Genomic DNA, 19,738 nt, shown 5'->3' with positions numbered 1-19,738 from the left:
TTGGTCTTTGATAAGTAACTTGGATTACAAGAGTGTATGGATAACTATACAAAAAGGATATTTTTCGTTTATGCAGCAGAATTTAATTTCCTGTCAGACAAGTAATCCTAGTCTATTGAGAACCCAACGCTATTTTGAAAGTGTTAGCTCCTAAAACATAATTAAGATGAGCACGGTAGATGGTCGTAGAGATACTTGCAAGGACGCTTAAGATCCATATCCATGAATGGAACGCCATGCTCGGATTTGGTTTGTTACAGGATCTTAAGATGATATCGATGTAGTTTGTATAAAAGGTGACATTAATGAACAATCGTCTTTTTCATAATCGTCTTTTTCATCCTTGAAATCGGAGCACTTGATCCCTTATAACATTTTCCCTATGTTATAAACTTCATAAACATGTTACTGCAAATTTAGAAGAGATAATATGAAATTAAAAGATATACCATGAATAATAGGATTTATAGGATTAATCATTAACGAAAAAAGACGATTTTTACATAACTTGTGTGAGATGAAACTGAATATTCTTACATAACTTGTGTTTTTAAGCACGTTACAAGATACAACTATTGTCTCATCAAAAGATAGATATTGCAACTTTGTTGGTGTTTTGGGCTCTCTCATGTATATGACATGTTTTCATGGTGGCTTGTTCCTGGCCTCTAGGGATCTTAAAGTCTACAATAATGGCCATGCACTTTTGTGAATTTTTGGGTGTGATTGGTAATGACTGTGGGTGATCTTCACAGCCTCATTTATTTCTAAAACACTAAAATCAGAGCAATTAAGCTTTAATTTATTTTTTAAAATCACAGTTCTTGAAATAATTAACAGCTATAGAAGTGCTCTGTAGAGCCAAATATACAAAGTAAACTTTTAGTGCTTTTCATAAAATTCTAAAGCAATAAAATTTAAAGTTACATCAAAAAATCTACATATTTTTTTCTACATCAATAATTTCGAAGGTACAGCCATTACCAATCGGACCCTTTGTAGAACAGATTTTCTGTACACTTACAGACGTAAAAAACATATATGACACCTAGATGAAATGGATTCAGTATCATGATTCATGACCAAAGAAGGAAAGAAGGATATGTGTTGAAATGGAACTTTTGCTTTTTAGTTTACATTACATATTACATAAAACGACCCGAGCTATCATTTTCATTCTTGAGAGAAGCCATGCAAGGGACATGAAAAATGCAATCTACTCTGAAAATATCATCTTCTAGACTACGTACCCTGACGCTCACTAATCAGTAGTCACTATGCAACATCTAAGAGCATCCTCAACCTAGAAACCCAAAATGAGATCATTTTTTCTGAAATAGTGTGAGAAACACACCGAACGCGTGTGAATAGTGTGAGAAACACACCGATTCGTTTCTGTACTCAGGCTTTTTCTCACTTGTTTCTCAAAATTTTCGAGCCCTACGTTCTATTTTTTGTTCCAAGAAACTCAATAAAATACCGCGTTATGGATAGCCTAAGAACATCATTATCATAGAGACTCCTTAAGAGTCTCTTAATTAATTTTTAATATTATTTAAATAGTAAATTTGGTTAACAGACTTAGGTACGTAAGTTACATATATTAATATTAGTTGAACATCAACCTCCAGGATGCTTCTCCTCACAGGAAAATAGTGAGGAAAAGTAATAATACAATCTATACTAAATTGAAAATTTCTGGCATCTGATTTATCTCAAGTTTGAGAAAAAAAATCAGAATGCCAGTTTACCTAAAATAGAGAGAAGAGTAACCGATATAAGGAAAAGTGTTATGAACCGACTGGTTCAGGTGGATGTTTATCCAAAAGATACTTACTAGGCTTTGACCCATTAGTAGTCCATCTTATAATTCCCTATATAAGGAGTTCATATTCGACATTAATAAGACACACACATTCACAACACGTTATCAGCACGAGCTAAGCTCAAAACCCTAGCAAAATTCGTAGGTCACCAAAAACCTTAAAAACTAGCCGCATCTTAAAACAGTCATATCTCCCTAACCGTAACGACCTAGACGGCGAGCCACCTATCAATCTGAAGATCTCGACGAGACGAAGCCAGCGCCGCTAACCTCGCGAGGATCCGATCTCCGACGCGCCGACACGCTCTGTTTTAGTACGTGCCGTCAATTGCTCAAGAACCCTAATTTTGACGCAACTTCAAATCGATCGTTCTCTCAAACCATAACGATCCAAACGACGTGCGATATACCAACTTGAAGATCTTGAAGAGAAGAATCCATAGCCGGAAACCTCGCGTCAATCAGATCTCAGACTCCCCGCCAATCTCTGTTTTAGTGCGCGCCGTCAATTGCACAAAAACCCTAATTTTGATTCAACTTCAAATCGATCGTTCTCCCAAACCGTAACGATCCAGAAGACGTGCGACATATCAATTTGAAGATCTGGACGAGGAGAATCCAGCGCCGCAGACCGCGCCGCGATCAGATGATAGACGCGCCCTCACCGCCATCTACAAGCCGCGCCGTCAAAAGAAAACCTAAGGCTGTTAACTTCTCTTTCTAGTTTGTTTATAGCCGATTTATTATTTGATCTTACTAACTTCCTTTCATCAATTTGTTTAAGGAAAACAAATGATCAAATCTAATCAGATCAATTGAGGTTGAGATTTCCAAAGGAACCAAGGAGCAAAACGAGATCTAAAAGTAAGTCATCAAACCCTAGTTGTTTGATAGATCCGATTTCATAAAAGAAATGTTTAAGTTTATATCTTGATCGATTGAGATTAGAAATCTAGAGAACTCGTATACCCTGATTGATTGAATCATTAGATTTCTAGATTTGATATAATAAATTTGTTTAATAAACAAACCCTAAAGTTCATGAAATTTAAAACTTGTATAAAACCCTAAACCGAATCGATTATTAAACCCTAATCTAAACCGGTTTATGAAACTTATAAAAATCAAATCCGAATTGTGAAAACATTAAACCAAATCAGTTTATAAATCCCTAAACCAATCGATATTATAAACCCTAATTTGGTAGATAGAAAGTTTTCATTTCTAGAAAGTTTCAATTTTTAGAAAGTTTCCATTTTTAGAAAGTTTCCATTTCTAGAAAGTTTCCTTTTTAGAAAGTTTCCATTTTTAGAAAGTTTCATTTTATAGAATTTTCTGGAAAACTTTTGAAATCAGTTCCTGAGAACATATTACTAAGATCTAACTAGAGAAACACTAAATATTTTAGATGTCGAATTTCCTCCAACATAATCTCAGGAGAAAACTACTTGCAATATATGCAATGGGCACAAGATATTAAAACCACACTTGAGTCTGATGAACTTAGTGAATGCATCACAGACGATAGCATTGCAAGAGAACTCCTGAACACTCGCCATCATATTTGTGAAAAACTCAAAAGTCTATATCTGACCGATGATCCCTCAAAGCTTTGGACAGATCTAGAAAATAGAAATTGTATCCAAGAGGTTATACATACCAAAGCTTTACGAGAATGGATCAACCTCAGATTCCGAGACTATAAAACTGTGGGAGAATATAACTTTGCCCTACTCAAAATAGTTTTCGAAATGAAACTGTGGTGAGGAAGTGACTGATGAAGATATGTTGGAAAAGACATTCCACCTTTCACCCTACCAACTTATTGTTACTACAACAATACAGAGAAATGGGCTTCACTACCTATACATCTCTAATAGCAAGATTGTTGCAAGCTGAGCAAAATCATGAATTGCTAATGAACAGTAGTGAAAGAGAGTTTACGAGGCCAACTCCATTACCACCAGCTTATGCACTACCAGCCGAAAGGGCTGATCTAGAAACCAACCGTGTCAAGAGAGGATGGACATGGGGGATGGTCTAAGTTGCGCAATAATTGTGGAATGGACAACCATTTGGCTAAGAGATGTAGAACTCCTAAGTATCTAGCTACTCTTTATCAGCAAAGCTTTAAAAGAAAAGCTAAGATGGTTCGGAAAGATGAAGGAAAATTGTCAAAGATGTTCCCATGGATCATGACAAGTGTGATCGTATGGATCACAAGAAAGGATGATCCAACAAAGCATAAGAGAATAGATCACCATGATGACTCGACATCAAGCCCTTAGTGTTCTTACTTAGTTATTTCATACCTTATTATTTTCCTTTAAACATTATTCACTTCCTTTGGTTGCTATCTTTGAAAGAATCAATAAATGAAAGCTTTTATATCATAAACAAAACGTTCATTCATGTGAATACCCTTATGATGTACAGTGGATCAAACCACATACATCTTAAGACACAAAATCCACGACCAAATATCCAATTGCCTCAAAGGTACACAAAGAGAGGACGTGTACAATATAGAGATCGTGTGCATTGTATTCACATTTGAGGCTATGTACACAAAGAGAGGACGTATACAATAATCATTCTTATAAGTGAAAGACTTAAGAATTGATGAATGGACAGTTTCATAATGAATCCATGGGCAAAAGAAACAAAGTGTTTCCTTAAATAGAAACCGCCCAAAGAAGATTGTATAATGGTAAAAGCTAAGTTAACTCACGCTAAAAGTATCCAAATATGATATGTCCATGGGGGTAAGTGTCAATCATTTCATGTAACATGGACATACACAATATTGATACATCAAAAAAGTTCACAAGAATAAAGATAGACTTATCCCATTCGGATTAAAACTAAGGATAAAGGAAAACATGTTACTTCAAAACGTCCAAGTGAATATAGATTAAAGTGCTCACGTCCCAAAGGGTTTGATAAACATTATATGATCATGGAGAATGTAGAAAACATTTCATGACTCAATATGGACACGAATATTCACAATGAAAGGACAAGAACAGAAAGAAAAATCACCTAAAAAGGCTACATATCTTTACATGATTCACATTCTAAAAGTATTTTAAGAATGAATGATATGTCCATGGGGGAAGGATAAGAATAAAACCCACATTTTAATCTACATGGACATACACACACAGAAATGAATATTGATACCCATCCCATTGATTGAAACGGGTCAAAGGCCAGCCACACCTCATCTTAGCACATAAAGAAGTGCCACTTATAAATTCTATCGCTCCACCACAGAAATATAAGATGAGAGGATGGGAATAGATGTTGGATATGACTTGATATAAGTTCCCCACGTTCATAAGAACCTTGAGCCAACCACGGATGATTAAAGGCCAGGTACAAGGATAATCACCTCAGTGAATCCGAACATCCAACATCAAGGGGAGAAAAGAATAAGCTGGATAAAATGAGATTACATGGAATCATACATCCTGATATTGGCAAGATCCTCAGACTAGAGAATGAGACTTAGAAAGTCCAGAAGAGTATACAAAAGCTAGCTTAAACAATTGCCAGATTCCACTGACCCGAATAGAATGACTAAGTCATCTATACCAGCTATAAATGCACCAAATTCGTTTGATGTTCAAGAAGAACACAATCAGGTTGCTACTAAGTCTAAGACATGTTTTGAAAACATGATAGACCAATGAATTCCAAAGATAAGATCCCTCGTATAAATATAGAAAGGTGCAAATGAAACCGTGGATGAGGGACTCCTAGACATAGTCGATCCAAAGATGGACAAACCTAAAAGCCGTGGCCACGGATGAGGAAACCATAAGATATGGTTGTACCTAAGGTACCTAATGATACTTGGGACGCCAAGCTTCAGGGTATTAAAGGCTACAATGAAACCTCAAAGAGTTAAGTCATGTCTAGGACTCAAAGGAACAAACGAGCTCGAGATTAATTATATACTATGCATGCAATGTAGCACATGAGATTATTAATGAGGATCATAAAACCACGTCCATAGATGAATGCATTCAACAAGAGATTAAGATCAAATGGATAAGGAGACGTGGAGTTAAGTTCATAAAGAAAGAGAGGTTTTGGTCCTATAGTTCGGACACCTCTAGACAAAAAACCAGTTGGACAGGAATGATTCTTTGTGAGTAAAAGAAATCAAACATGGTGAGATAGCCAAGTATAAGGCACGACCATATGCACAAGGATCTCACAAAGACCAGGAATCAATTATAAAGGAGACATACTACTTGTGGTGGATGCAACAAACGATTAGATTCCTAGTAAGTCTGGCCATAAGAAAAGATATTAGATTTTCGGTTTAAAGGATGTAAAAACCGACTATGAATAAGTCCACTGGATAATGAATAGAAATGAAAGTCTCAGAGGATATTAAGTTGCCAAATGCAACAAGTTCTCGAGAACTAAAGTGTATAAGTGTATGATAATGATCTAAAAATATCCTAGGAACCTCTATAGACACTTCCCAAAAGACTATCTAAAGAAAGCATTGAAATGAATGTTTTGGGAAAGATTAAGTTTGGGACAAACAAAGATTGTTTGGGATTACAAAGTAAGTATCTTAAATATACTTAGAGATGAAATCCTTGTGCATCAATAAGGCATATATAAAAGATGACAAAACATTAGGCATGAACCATTGTGTGAAGTCTATAAGGTTCATTGAATCTAAATGTTTACTATATAAATATGGCTAGCCCCATTGTATGGTAACATAGTCCCATAGTCCCTAGATCCGGACATAAACTCATTAGGTCATAAGAAGGACAAAGAAGTTGTACCTTAGTCTGGATACAAGCCAATGTAAGACCCATGGTCGAATGGTTTTCACTCGGTCCAAGTACTGACCCACTTTGTCCTAAGGACGAACATGGTCATAAGACCATCTAAGATTGGTCACGGATCCTTTGATCCTAGATTGGACAAAGACATATGTCCTTAATCTAGAAAGACTCAAGGCACATCCAGATGTAAATATTCACAAGTGAAACCATAGTTAAGTCTAAACTTAATACTATACATCTAAATAATTTCAAAGTGCAGTATGATCATATATGTTGTTAATGATCAGACCATGAGGCATTGGAAATAAAACCATACATGTCCCTTGTCAAAGGTGCCATTGGCGCCTTGCCTTGATGTATTTGTTATACACATATGAACATGAGCTTTGAACTAAGCTTAAGCTATGTCCAAATATAAAGGCAATGAGACAGGATTGAAATATCCTTTTATTATGTTTGAGATTATTTTATACTAACCAAACCCAAAGATGTGTTTGCTTGGTTTTATTTTTGATTATGATACAGGTTATAACATTGGATCCATACATGGATAGTTCTCAAACAAGCAGTATGCACACGTTGGAAAACAAATATGAAGAAGTACGAGTCCAACCAAAGACATGTCAACCTGCTTCTTCACCATGTCTACAACAGCACCACGTCCATGAGACCTTCCTATCAGTCCAGGACGTGCACATTAGAAGACCAGCTCAAAGATTTGGCGTCCATGGAGTTTTCACCAGTCTACCCATGCGCCAACCTCAAGATCATATACGGAGGTACAAATCAGGGGAAGTGATACATGTTGTACTCTTTTTCCTTCACCATGGTTTTGTCCCATTGGGTTTTCCTGGTAAGGTTTTAATGAGGCAACACCAAGTAATTGGTAAATTGGTAAAGTGTATCACGAACCCAAAAGGATTTGGTATCTGGCGAACTCAAGATGGATTCAACATCCAGGGGAAGTGTTATGAACCGACTGGTTCAGGTGGATGTTTATCCAAAAGATACTTACTAGGCTTTGACCCATTAGTAGTCCATCTTATAATTCCCTATATAAGGAGTTCATATTCGACATTAATAAGACACACACATTCACAACAAAAAGTATATATTTTATATTTGTATTACTGTAAAAAGAGTTGGACGTAGCAAGCAATTAGGGACAATAGCTAAAATTTTATTAGATCAGAGTGTATACAATATTTCTACTACTTGAAAAATTGCTCATATATACATGCATGTCCATCTAGCTTTTCATCCTTATCTTGTACTGAAAAAACGATAGTTAGAAACAGTAAAGTAAAGAAAACAAAATCTCTGGAGCTAACAGAAGAACATGTTTCTTCACTTCAGCTTCCAGCTTGTCCCCGTCTTTTCCCAGCCTAGAAGATGGATATACTGGCCTCTACTAAACCGCTACATGGGAACATAATACAAATGAGAAGGGACAGTCTTGGGTTCGATTTGTTAATGTAGATATGACTAATAACAAAGAGGGAAATAGAAAAGAATTGTACTCATGACCAGAAAGCATATCTGCATATCTCGATATTTCATTCAGTTGGATAGCTCTCTGAAACATCTTAAGAATAGATTTATGATCTTTACGCAAACTATAGCAGTTCCCAACAGCACACCTGCCATTCGCTAAGACAATCATTGCATGAAATAAAATTTCAAAGCCAAAAGAACCTTTCCAGTTACATGTTTTTAAATAATCTAGTGCTAAAAGGCTGTTCCTATGGTTGTTAAAAGTTGTGAGTGTTCTGTACTCAAATGTATTTGGTCGTTATTTTTTAAATGTCTCAGAAACTAAGCTTAAGAGTTAATAAAGGTTCTAGGAAGAATACCATGATTCTGGAGATAGACGATTATCTGAATCAGCTCCTCGGAGAGATAGTCCAACCTCATCTCGTCTTGGTTCTTCAAATCAAAGACACAAAATCAGTAAAAGGAAAATATTTAGACAGAAAACCTTGCAGGTTTATCTGAATTCAAGCTCCGAGTGGTGGTATCGCAACATGACAATGTTGAGAGTTTACATCATGGGATAATGTTTATAATGAGTAGCATGGAACTTCAAAATACTGATAAAATAGCTCACATAAAGAACAGTGAGTATCCATCTATTTCTTCCAAAGCATAAGGTATTTATTTATGAGCAAGAGTAAAGACGGATGCAATTTAAAAGGTAAAGACAAAGAACTGTGCAGTGGGATGCAGTATAACTTTATTCTCCCGGTCGGCCAAGAAACTCATTCCGTTCCAAAGCGAAAAGAACTGATAGCTGCTGGTTCGTTTCACTGATAGGAGTTTACTCCATGACATGTCTCCCGTGCCTTTAATCTTAGTTGCCATCCATACATCTATGTCGAGTCGGGCACGAGAAGTTAACATACAAAGTTTTTGCTCTTCTCTAGTAACTGATAAAGCAAAAACATGATAAGAGCGAGGATCACCCGGAAGAGACACAAGTCCAAACCTCTCTGTTGAAAAATCAAAATACCGTAAGGTATATCTGGGTCTTTGACGGTCTTGAGTCTCTTGACTAAAATCTAAAGAAAGCCAGTAAGTAATTCCATCCACAGACATCCCACAATGTCGCCAGGGCCCTGGAAATGTCCACCCTCTAGCCTCACCAACAACCCTCCACGAATTAGAAGTAAAGTCGTATATTTCGTACTCAACAAGGTATGGTGACATCCAACCATCCCCACTATGATGGACCCTCAAGATTTTGTACTCATTGTTGCATGAGGATTTACCGAGAGCGTAGACATCGGTATAATTGTGGGAATTTATGGGTTTGATAATCCTACTTGTAGCATCCCTATCCCCCGGGGATCGACCGGGGTTATTGAAAGGGAGATATAGACACGCATATACTCTTATAGGCAACCCGCCATGTCATTTTACTGGTTCCGAGAGTCGACGATCGCTTTCTTTTGAAATTCCAATCCACCCGTATCCACACACTTCTACTTACAGTCCTGCGCACAGGGAAAAGGAAGGGAGGGTCTGAGTATTGAGTTACTCAGTGAAGTGACTCTAGACCAGCCTAGCCCGCAAGACACTCTAAATTACTCCATGCGGGAGCTAGGGCTGATCCGCCACTACAACAAACAATGCATCATGAATCAATTCATACAACCTCATTTCTAGCAACCTAACGATCAGTCAATATAATCAGCTCAGTCAATGATACACAACATTCCATAATAGATAAGACCGACTCGACAAGCACTACCGACTCGACTTCAAGAAAAAGGACCTATGACCGTTTACGGACGTCCCACCTCGTGCCGGCCTAACCTGGAAGGGGTGCCCTCTCTCGGAATTCCGTCCCCCTCTCCAGCCTCCTAAAGGCTACCCGGATTGCAGCACGTTTGCCCACTTGCTCTGTCTGCCCCCCGGACACTTATAGCCTGACACAGCCACTTTTCGGCTCAGCCACTTTTCGGCTTGACTCGATCCTAAGGCGCCACTACACTTCCTTATTTATATCCCGCCCTCGCGCGGTTCCTTTCACATCACAACACGACTCACCCTAGACTCTAGACGCCCACCCGTTCTCGGTGGTCCAAGCAGGACTACAAGCAAGACCCAATGACACTTCCACTTACTCGGACTCATTCCCATTCGCATATTCAACACTTACACTTAGCCTCTTACTCATACTCAATACGCCACCTGTTATCGGTGTCTCACACAGTACACTTCACATAAATGATACCCACAGACAACTCGCTAACAAGCAGGCATCCATCACTTACACAAGAGCGTGACATGAACAACCATTAAACAAGATGCTAAGAGAAATCTCGATCATCACATGGGACCAATCAACACACAACAATCGTCATATAATAGCCACATCAACACAAGGCAGTCCATTAATGTCCCTTTTAATCAGTATGAGCGTTCTTATGCAACGTGATTCATGCAGTTAACTCCCTAGGTCCAGCATGGACTAACACCCTAACTTTCACACAAGAGCTATTCAATCCTAGATCTCCCATGATTAATATAAAGGACTTGAAAGAGACTGGGTTCGGATCACCTCACCTTAACTTAGATCTGGGCACAAAAGCGAGTGAAGATGAGATCTGAACCACCCGATTGATCAGCTACACCACCACCACCACCACCACCACCAGCGATCACCACCACGGCCACCACTAACACGCCGCCGGCAAGGAGAGAGAGACCGGACGCCGAGGAGAGAGAAGAAGAAGAAGAGAGAGAGACGCGCGGAAGAGAGGAGAGAAGAGAGAAGAGAAAAGAGAAAGACGGCGGCACAGGGAGGAGAGCTCGACGGCTAGGGTTTTCAGTTCTCCGGGAATCTCTGCAGAGCTTCGCCTCGATTTTGTGAATAGGGCCAAAAATAGTGGCTGCAATCCCTTTTTATAAGGATGGGGAGGAGAGACCTAGGTTTTCTAGCCAATCGGGCCGTAGAAAAGCCCGATCCCAAGGAAAAATATTGGGCCCAGAATAGGGATGTTACACTACTGGTTTCTCCTGAACATGGATTCCAAACAAGGAGTCTTTCGTCCATGGTGGTGCATAGCAATAAACCATCGCAGTGACAGACGCGGCGTATATATATTTCTTCTGAAGAATTAGAAAGAGGGTCACTAGGGCGGAACTGACTTATTACCTTTACAACGACGTCGTGGAGATCAAGCCTAACTAAATAGACCCTCCGATTAAGTAATACTAGATTCTAACCCGCGCTTCGAAAGCGCGGAACTACTTTTTGTTGATAAATTTATTAATATGTATTTGTATTTACTATTATGTTTAGGTACAGACGTTTGGTTCTCTTTCTTTCAGATTTGTTTTTTTTTTATTTTTCTGGTTTGAGTATAGTTTTTCATTTTTGGTTTAAAGAAATATATTTTTTGGTTGGTTATTTATGAATTTGAATTTGATTTTGAATTTAGTTATTTTGGGTTTTTTGTTCAAATATTAATATCGGAACCCGATAAAATTTCGAATTTAATTCGAGCGTCCGGATCTGAATAGGAATATAACTTATAGATCTTGATTATGATTTAGATAGCTATATTTTTCGCTACATTTTCTTATTTTTATTTTTTGTTATTGAATGTCTATATATTTTAAATATATTTAGTAATTGTAAATTATATAACAAATCAGAAACTTTATACCTCTATCTGATAATGTAAATTATACATTTGGCGTAGACGATAAATAATTTAATATTGTAGTTTGAATTGTGTTGTTTGATATTGTATAAACTGATTTAACATTTAATAAAATGATTTGTATGCAAAGTATAAACCGTACATCTAGTCTGGATCAGGATTCAAGCTAAGCACGATTATCTTACATTCTTATAGTGAAATAAATTGCTTACTTGATAAATTGAATAGTATGTAATTTAACATAAAAGAACTTTCATGAAACCGAATGTATCCTCTAATTTTATTTCATTTCCTTACAAATTTAGTAATCTATTTGCAAAGAGAGTCCAAGATGTATTACTTTTCCTTTTATCAACACAACTGAAAGCGACCTTGGGGATGGAACAAAGCGGCTCCGCGACTGCGCACCCTCTACTCAACTACTTGCATAGAGGAAGAGCTAGTGTGCGAGTTACAGCCAAGTAGAATATTCTCAAATCTACTTCCCAAGATATATATCCCGCTAAAATGGAAAAGTAGTTTAAAACGCATCCAACCATCAATTGTTTATGCAGAAGAACAACTTCTGTTACAATTATTAAACAGGTTGAAGTCCAGCCATCAATTATCTATTCTCCCATTGCTCTGTATATAAACTGCTCAACTGTTCCTCAAAAGAGTAAAATCTGGTGGTGGGAAATATTTGTGACTTGAGAGAGGTCCTTTACAAAGATCGAATACAATTCTCTGATCTATGTGCAATTAATAATAGACTTTAAAACTGATTAGCCAAAGTATAATTTTCTTCTCTTATGCAAATTGGAAATATCATTTTGGGAAGATAATGGCAATTTTTTAAATATATATGATGAATGACAATTTCTTACTTTAGGTGTATCTTCAAAAATATAGAAATAAGATATAATAGTAAACCAATAAAGCTTGAATTTAAGAATCTCTATTCAAGCTTCATTTGTTTGTTTTTTTTTTTGAATCAAAGCTTTATTTGTTTTATATGTTCTTCTCTTGGCTGATCAAACTTGTGTACCCTTTTGTGAATAGGTCAAAACGCTGACTCTAGTTTATCTATGGTGTAAGTTTCCTACTGATGTTTGTTTCCCGAGAGATTAAGACCTAAGAAAAGAGGTGGTACCTCTACTCAACGGGCTGCATTTTGCAAGTTTATCTCTTGCTGGTTTCACAAAATCATTTTCGGAAAATTGCAACAACAGTGTTGTGCCTAAGAAAAACTCTTTTACGTAAACATTAATCTTTAGACTCTACAAAAAGGTAAAAAAAAATGTTAATATTAATATAGGCTTTGTAGATTTAGATAAAAAAAAGATTATATGCTTAAAATTTCATCTGCAATTATTAGGTCCAATGACTCTCCACCAGAAACTATGTATTGTTTCCAAGAGAGCACTTCAACATGAATCTGCCATCCTATTTTGAAAGGTTTCACATAAGAAGACAATGTATCAAAACCAAGATTCAGAGTATATGAGATAATGAGAGAGGCTTCAAATTATACCAAATAAAGAACTGTATATTACTAATGAGTTTCTTTGTTTTAAGATACCCGAGAAGAAGGGTATATGGTGAATTCAAATTTAGTCTTCTTTCCATAATCAACAGAAACGTTTTAGCAACACAGAGACCTCAAAACCAGAACCAGTTCCACCAGCAACAGCATTGAAGACCAAGAATCCTTGCTTGCCAATAAAGTTGTTGGCAAGTTTCCTCACATGGTCAAGATAAAGGTCCACAATCTCCTTTCCAACTGCAATTATATAAATTTAAAGAACTATTTGCAAAATTCTAAGTACAACAACGCAGGGAATGGTTTTCTCACCACATCTTGCGAAGTGTTAGCAACATCTTCTTTCCCAGAGATATGCAGCTCGGGATGAAAAAGCTGCTGGTAGGTTCCCGTACGAATATCATCAAAACCAGTGGGCTCGTATCAACGAAAACGCCTCTAGGGACATGTTTTCCTGCACCAATCTCGCTAAAGAATGTGTTGAAAGCAAGTGTGCGACACCAAACGTAGTATCATTGCGAGAGAAACAAAAGACAAACCACGTTTGTCCCTCAAAAAGCTTTGACACATTAAAAAAATAGAAATGGAGGTTAGATTATTATACCTGGGCAGCATGCCATCAGGCTGGATCCCAGTGTTCGAGGCCATAAAGCTCCCATCAGGAATTACGTTGAATCCCAGCTCAGCCGATATGAGTTCTTATAATTTTCTTCATCGTTTTCTCCGAGAAACCCTTAATCAATCGAGTTTGATCCTATATTTTATTTAGCCGCTTTTAAGGATTTAGTTGGTTAGATATAACTTGATAGAAACATGTGAAGGGTTATAGAAACATAGGAAAATTAAATGTGACACTAAAGTTTTTTTTAAGTCACAACATATTCAATAAGTCCAAAATTAAAACATGCCATGGTAATTTTCAAATAGGACTCTATTTTAATAGAGTACTAGAATCTAACCCGCGTTAAAACGCGGATACTATTTTTGTTTATGTTTGTTTTATCAATTCAATACAATTGCACGTTTTTGTTTTTATTAAAATCGGTTTAGAAATTTAGTTGAAGCAAGTTTAGAGTTGTTGATATGTATTATAATTTGATTAAATTAGATTATAAGATGTAAATGTTGATTGTGTAATACAAAATTTAATATTTACCGGTTTAGTTATAATTATTTTAATCATTTTGTTTTATTGGTAAGATGGTTAGAGTTTCAGGTTGTTAATATTATTATTATAATATATGTCAATTTTAGTAGAATCATTTAAAGCTGAATGATAACTTTTATTAGTTTATTAAGTATGAAATCATGATTAATATAAATACAATATAACATGTATAGAAATATTTAAATGAAATACGGTTGTTACAAAAGTAGAATGTCAAATATAAACAAATGTCCTATATTGTAGGGGAAGCATTTTAATCAGTTACGTAAAAATATATAGCCCACTATTTTAGTTCATAATATGTTTAAAATGTAAATTAGTATGTTAACCTAATAAAACATATTAATAATTCAGATTTGGTCTAACATAGACTTCTCTATAGTAGATAAAAAGTAGGACTCTATTTTAATAGAGTAGAAGATGACAACAAGAGACTTCTTCGCAAGTTTCACTTCTTTTTTGATAAGAGCGTTCCATCTTTTTGAGGTAGATCGGAACCGTGCCAGAGAAGCCTCCGGAACCCTAGAGAGTATCTCCACAAGCAAATCCTCGGGAACATGTATTGTGTTTTTCCTCTTCTTTTCTTGGTCCGCCATCACTGATCTTGGAGATGAAACCTTTGGAACCTAGTGCTGTGTTTGTATGAAAACCCTAGTGTTGTGTCTGAGAGTCACCGATTTAAAACGCTTCTATTGTGGGTTTTTTCGCCCTAGATTCATCTGAATGTTAGGTTGGCTCGTGGGCCTGCGATGCTATAGGTATTCCACCCGGTATTGTTGATTTTAATAGCTTCTTACTGTGTTCTGAAGATTATTTGCGGCGTTTATTGATTGCTTAATATGTAGGGAACCGTTACAATCGTTAGATCACTTAGAACCCGATGATTGTTGTTATATTCTCTTCATTAGTAATCACCTCTTCGAGTAAACATATAGAAAGCTTTTTCCTTTATAACTTAAATTCTTATTGAAAGTTGCCTTTTTTTTTTTAATTTGCTGCAGAGTTCCTTACCTCATGAGGAGGAGGCTATTGTTTTTGTTGTATCCACTACAGGGCAAGGAAACTCTCCTGATTCTTTTAAGGTTCCTTGTGAATTTTCACTACCAATAAAGCAGTTTTAACTTATTGTGTACCTTATTGTTTTTACCTTCCTTGTCTTTTTTTTAATCACTGGACTACTGGAGGAATTTTGGAGGTTCCTTCTTCAAAGAAACTTGGGAAACTCTTGGTTGCAACGGCTTCGCTTTGCAGTGTTTGGACTATGTGATTCAGGTTACGAGAAGTACAATGTAAGTGCTTCTGCCACTATATAAATCGTTTCACATTCTTCTCAACCTTACATTTTATTTCTGGTTCTGTTTTCATGTAATCATCAATGTGAAAAGAAGAAAAGAAGGCTTTACCGAGGAAGAAGTATATTAGCAAACTAAAAATCCCCACAACCAGAAATGTCTGAATTATTCTTTTCTGCAACAAATATTCATGACATTATTTTCTTCTGATGGCTTTAGTTTGTAGCAAAGAAGCTACACAAAAGATTACTAGATCTTGGGGCCACAACCATCATTGAGAAAGGCATGGGAGATGATCAACACCCATCAGGGTATGGAACGGTATTACTATTGAGTAAAATAAAGACTCTTTCAGATTTAATCCTACCTTTATTCACGTTTGATCCATTTGGTCAGTGGAAGCTATAATATCCACGTTCTTGCTGTTGCTTGTTTAGTACTATAATGTCAAGTGTTTGAATACTAAATTTTCAGTTTTTCTGTGTTCACTTTATTTTTCAGGTACGAAGCAACTCTTGATCCGTGGATGATGTCTTTGTGGGGTACATTATATCAGATCAATCCCAAATACTTTCGTAAAGGTCCAGATGTGGTGATTCCTCTAGATGACTTAATTGATCAGCCCAAATATAGGCTTTTATATCATAAGCAAGAAACACGGGAGCCTGCATTGATGGTAGAGTCAGGTACACCAAGTTTTATTTCCTTGAGAAGGGAATTCATAGCGTGGATACTTTGCTTCATTCGTGTTAGCTTAGGACTATGTTATGCTCTAACTTCACAGTGGACTTTTATGTCTAGTTATAAATGGTTATTGTTAGAAATGTCAATGAAGAAAAATTATTTTGAATGTTCTGTTTCAATTGGCATCATGAAAAGGGTCATGTTAGTACTTCACCTATTCTATTGCATAATATGCCTCTTATGTATTTACAGACATCGTAGAAAGTGCCCGTGAAATGTCACCCGGAAAATTATCCAAGGACAAAAGTAAACCAGACTGCTTTCTCAAGATGGTATGAACATCCACTATATTTTTATGTTATATATGCTATGCAACCTCGCTGGTTATGCTATTTCAATGCTCTGTTACCTTGCATATAGTGGATTTGGTGTTCCTACTTGGTCAACATGTTTTCTTTATATAATCTGATTTTCTGGTTAGCCTAGATGATATGAATTTTATTCCCTTGCCTTGGCTTTAAATATTTCCGATCATGCAGACTAAAAATGAAGTCCTGACGAAAGCTGGAAGTACAAAGGAGGTCCGCCAATTCGAGTTCCAATTTGTATCTGTGAGTAACTTTTCTATCACTTAGTTTAAGTCGTCGTTCAATCAATCTTCTCCTCTTTGTTTGAAGTTTTATCATCCTCTTTGGTTTTCTCATTAAAGAGTATCAAATATGAAGTTGGCGATGTTGTTGAGCTTCTTCCAAGCCAAGATTCTTTAGCAATAGATGCGTTTATAGAACGCTGTGATTTGGACCCGGAATCATTTATCACAGTAAGTAGCTCCACTCGGTTGACATAATTGAGATTTCAAAGTAAATTTTGAGAATTAATTTACTTTCAGGTTCATCCAAGAGAGACAGAGCCGTGCAAGCTGAGGTTAGCCCGACCGCACCAGTCATGTTCTTCTTTGGTTGCAGAAACGAAGACACAGATTTTTTATACCGAGACTTGTGGGAGTCTCATGCAAGAGAAGGAGGCATGCTCTCTCAAGTAAAAGGCGGCGGGTTTTACACTGCATTCTCTAGAGACCAACCGAAGAAAGTTTACGTGCAACACAAGATCCGAGAGATGAGGAAAGAAGTTTGGGATTTGCTATGCGATGGAGCCGCCGTTTACGTGGCGGGCTCGTCCAAGAAAATGCCTTGTGATGTGATGTCGGCTTTGGAGGAGATTGTGATGGAGGAGACCGGAGGATCAAAGGAAACGGCTTCACGGTGGCTCAAGGCTTTGGAGAAAGCTGGGAGATACAATGTTGAAGCTTGGTCTTAAAACCAACTTCCTCCTTTTTTTTTTTTTTTCATCTAAAAGATTCATTGATATAGAAAGGCCTAAAAGCCATAACAAGTCTTAGTCAAACATGACAACAGAGGGGATCAACATCCCAGCACCTAAAATCAGACAACACCAACAAAAGGTGACACAAAAACAAGGGGTACATCCCCACCCAACACAACATCCAAAAGCAATCATCAGAGGCTTCGGCTTTCATTGACAAAGAGCTCAAACAGCCAATCCGGATGGTTAGTAGCAACATAAAATTGCATTAAACCAAACTTAGTGATACTTTGTGCAATGATCGACGCACCTCTATTAGCTCCTCTCAACACCACTCGCAGCTTCTTCTCGTTAATCCCATTCAACTTCAATCTTATCTCAGTAGACTGGTATAAAAACGCCGGCCAAGCATCAGGCCTTAAGACAGCACCCATAAGATCTCCCATCTCACCCTCAAAGATGACCTTGTTTACTCTCAAGCTCGTCATACTTTCAATTGACCAAAGCAAGACTTCAAATTTTGCCGCCATCAAACTCGTAATGTTAAGAAAAGCTCTTCTGGCATGAAACAGAACTACTCCTCTGTGATTCCTTACCACCCACGCCGCACCGAGTAGAGACTTTTCTTTACACCACTGAAGCCCAATATTGCAAGTCACCCAATCAGCAGGAGGTGGTTGCCATTTAATTGCTTTGTTCGGAACCATTGTTGTTTCTACTTGGTCAGCTTCCTCTTGCACTTTCTGCGCTAAGAACCATTCCTCCGCCATTTCTTTAGCTTTGTTAATTATATCCATGGAGGAGAAAGTTGAGGCTTCAAAAAGGACCCCATTCCTGTTTTTCCAGAGTTGCCATAAAACCCACGGCCATAGTCTCCTTGTTTCCTCCCTCATATTTTGTCTTTTATCAATGGATAACAGATGACTCATGTTGGCGTAAATGGAAGAAGGATGAAACCCATCTTGTGGGTGGGGTATATTCGAGAGAGCCCAAGTTTGTCTTGCTAGAGGGCAGGAGAAGAAAATATGATTAATCGATTCTCCCTCCTCTCCGCAAAGTTGACAAACAGAGTCTACCTTCATTCCTCTTCGTTCCAGGGAGACAGCAGCAGGTAAAGCATCACTCAAAACCTTCCAGATGAAGCATTTAATCTTTGGGGAGGTAATAACTTTCCACGCCTGCTCCTTAAGTCCATTCACCGATGGTAAGCATTCAGCTTCTCTTCGCGCCTCTGAATTTTTGATGGACGTAGCGAACCAGTACGCAGACTTTACTGAGAAAGTGCCACTTCTATTAAATTTCCAACACCAAAAATCCTCTTTTCGTGGTATCGGCTGGTTCTCCATCATCCATTTAACATCTCCCGGGACAAATATTTCTTCAAGGGACTGTTGGTTCCATCTTCTGGTAAGTGGATCAATGAGAGAGGAGACCATGAGGTTGACATCAAAACTGTAGTTCTTTATCCATGGAGCTCTAGGTCCCTCAATCTCATCAATGACCCATTTATCCAACCATACTCTTGTGTGTAAACCATTACCAATCCTCGGTATGATTCCTTTGCTGAGTAAGTCTCTCCCAAAAAGGATACTTCTCCATACATACGATGGTCTACTGCCAAGCGTGGCTTCCAAGAAATCACAGTGAGGGAAGTATCGGCTTTTAATGATAGACGACATGAGGCTTTTCGGTTTAGTGAGGATGATCCAGGCTTGCTTTGCTAGCATAGCTTGGTTGAAACACTCCAAATCCCTAAAGCCCATACCTCCCAGCTCCTTTGGTAAACATAGTTTATCCCACGACACCCAGTGGATTTTTCTAAGATGCGCATCCGAGCTCCACCAAAAATCTGACATGGAGCTTTGAAGACTAGACAGAACAGTCTTTGGGAGTCGATAACACGACATAGCATATACTGGAATCGCAGAGGCTGTGG

The 19,738-nt window shown here is 37.5% G+C and overlaps 2 protein-coding genes across 2 annotated transcripts; one reads left to right on the top strand and one right to left on the bottom strand.

Annotated features, from left to right (window-relative positions):
* Positions 1–8,829: 8,829 nt before the first annotated feature.
* Positions 8,830–15,390, bottom strand: LOC108858159 (putative F-box protein At4g10190). The gene is made up of 3 exons (XM_056985632.1): positions 14,932–15,390; positions 11,159–11,368; positions 8,830–9,468 (listed from the first exon to the last, which is right to left on the bottom strand). The coding sequence occupies exons 1-3, from the start codon at positions 15,097–15,099 to the stop codon at positions 8,830–8,832; spliced, it is 1,017 nt and encodes a 338-aa protein (XP_056841612.1). The 5' UTR covers positions 15,100–15,390.
* Positions 15,391–15,627: 237 nt separating this feature from the next.
* LOC108858158 (NADPH-dependent diflavin oxidoreductase 1-like) lies at positions 15,628–17,805 on the top strand (the record flags this gene model as incomplete). Its single annotated transcript, XM_056985631.1, has 7 exons — positions 15,628–15,792; positions 16,015–16,106; positions 16,297–16,481; positions 16,732–16,811; positions 17,019–17,090; positions 17,189–17,303; positions 17,369–17,805. Coding segments are annotated over 7 exons (1,137 nt in total), but the record flags the coding sequence as incomplete, so codon positions are not given.
* Positions 17,806–19,738: the final 1,933 nt, after the last annotated feature.

This window comes from Raphanus sativus, chromosome 5, assembly GCF_000801105.2.
Source record: "Raphanus sativus cultivar WK10039 chromosome 5, ASM80110v3, whole genome shotgun sequence".
NCBI lineage: Eukaryota > Viridiplantae > Streptophyta > Magnoliopsida > Brassicales > Brassicaceae > Raphanus > Raphanus sativus.
This window is presented reverse-complemented; position numbering and strand designations above follow the sequence as displayed.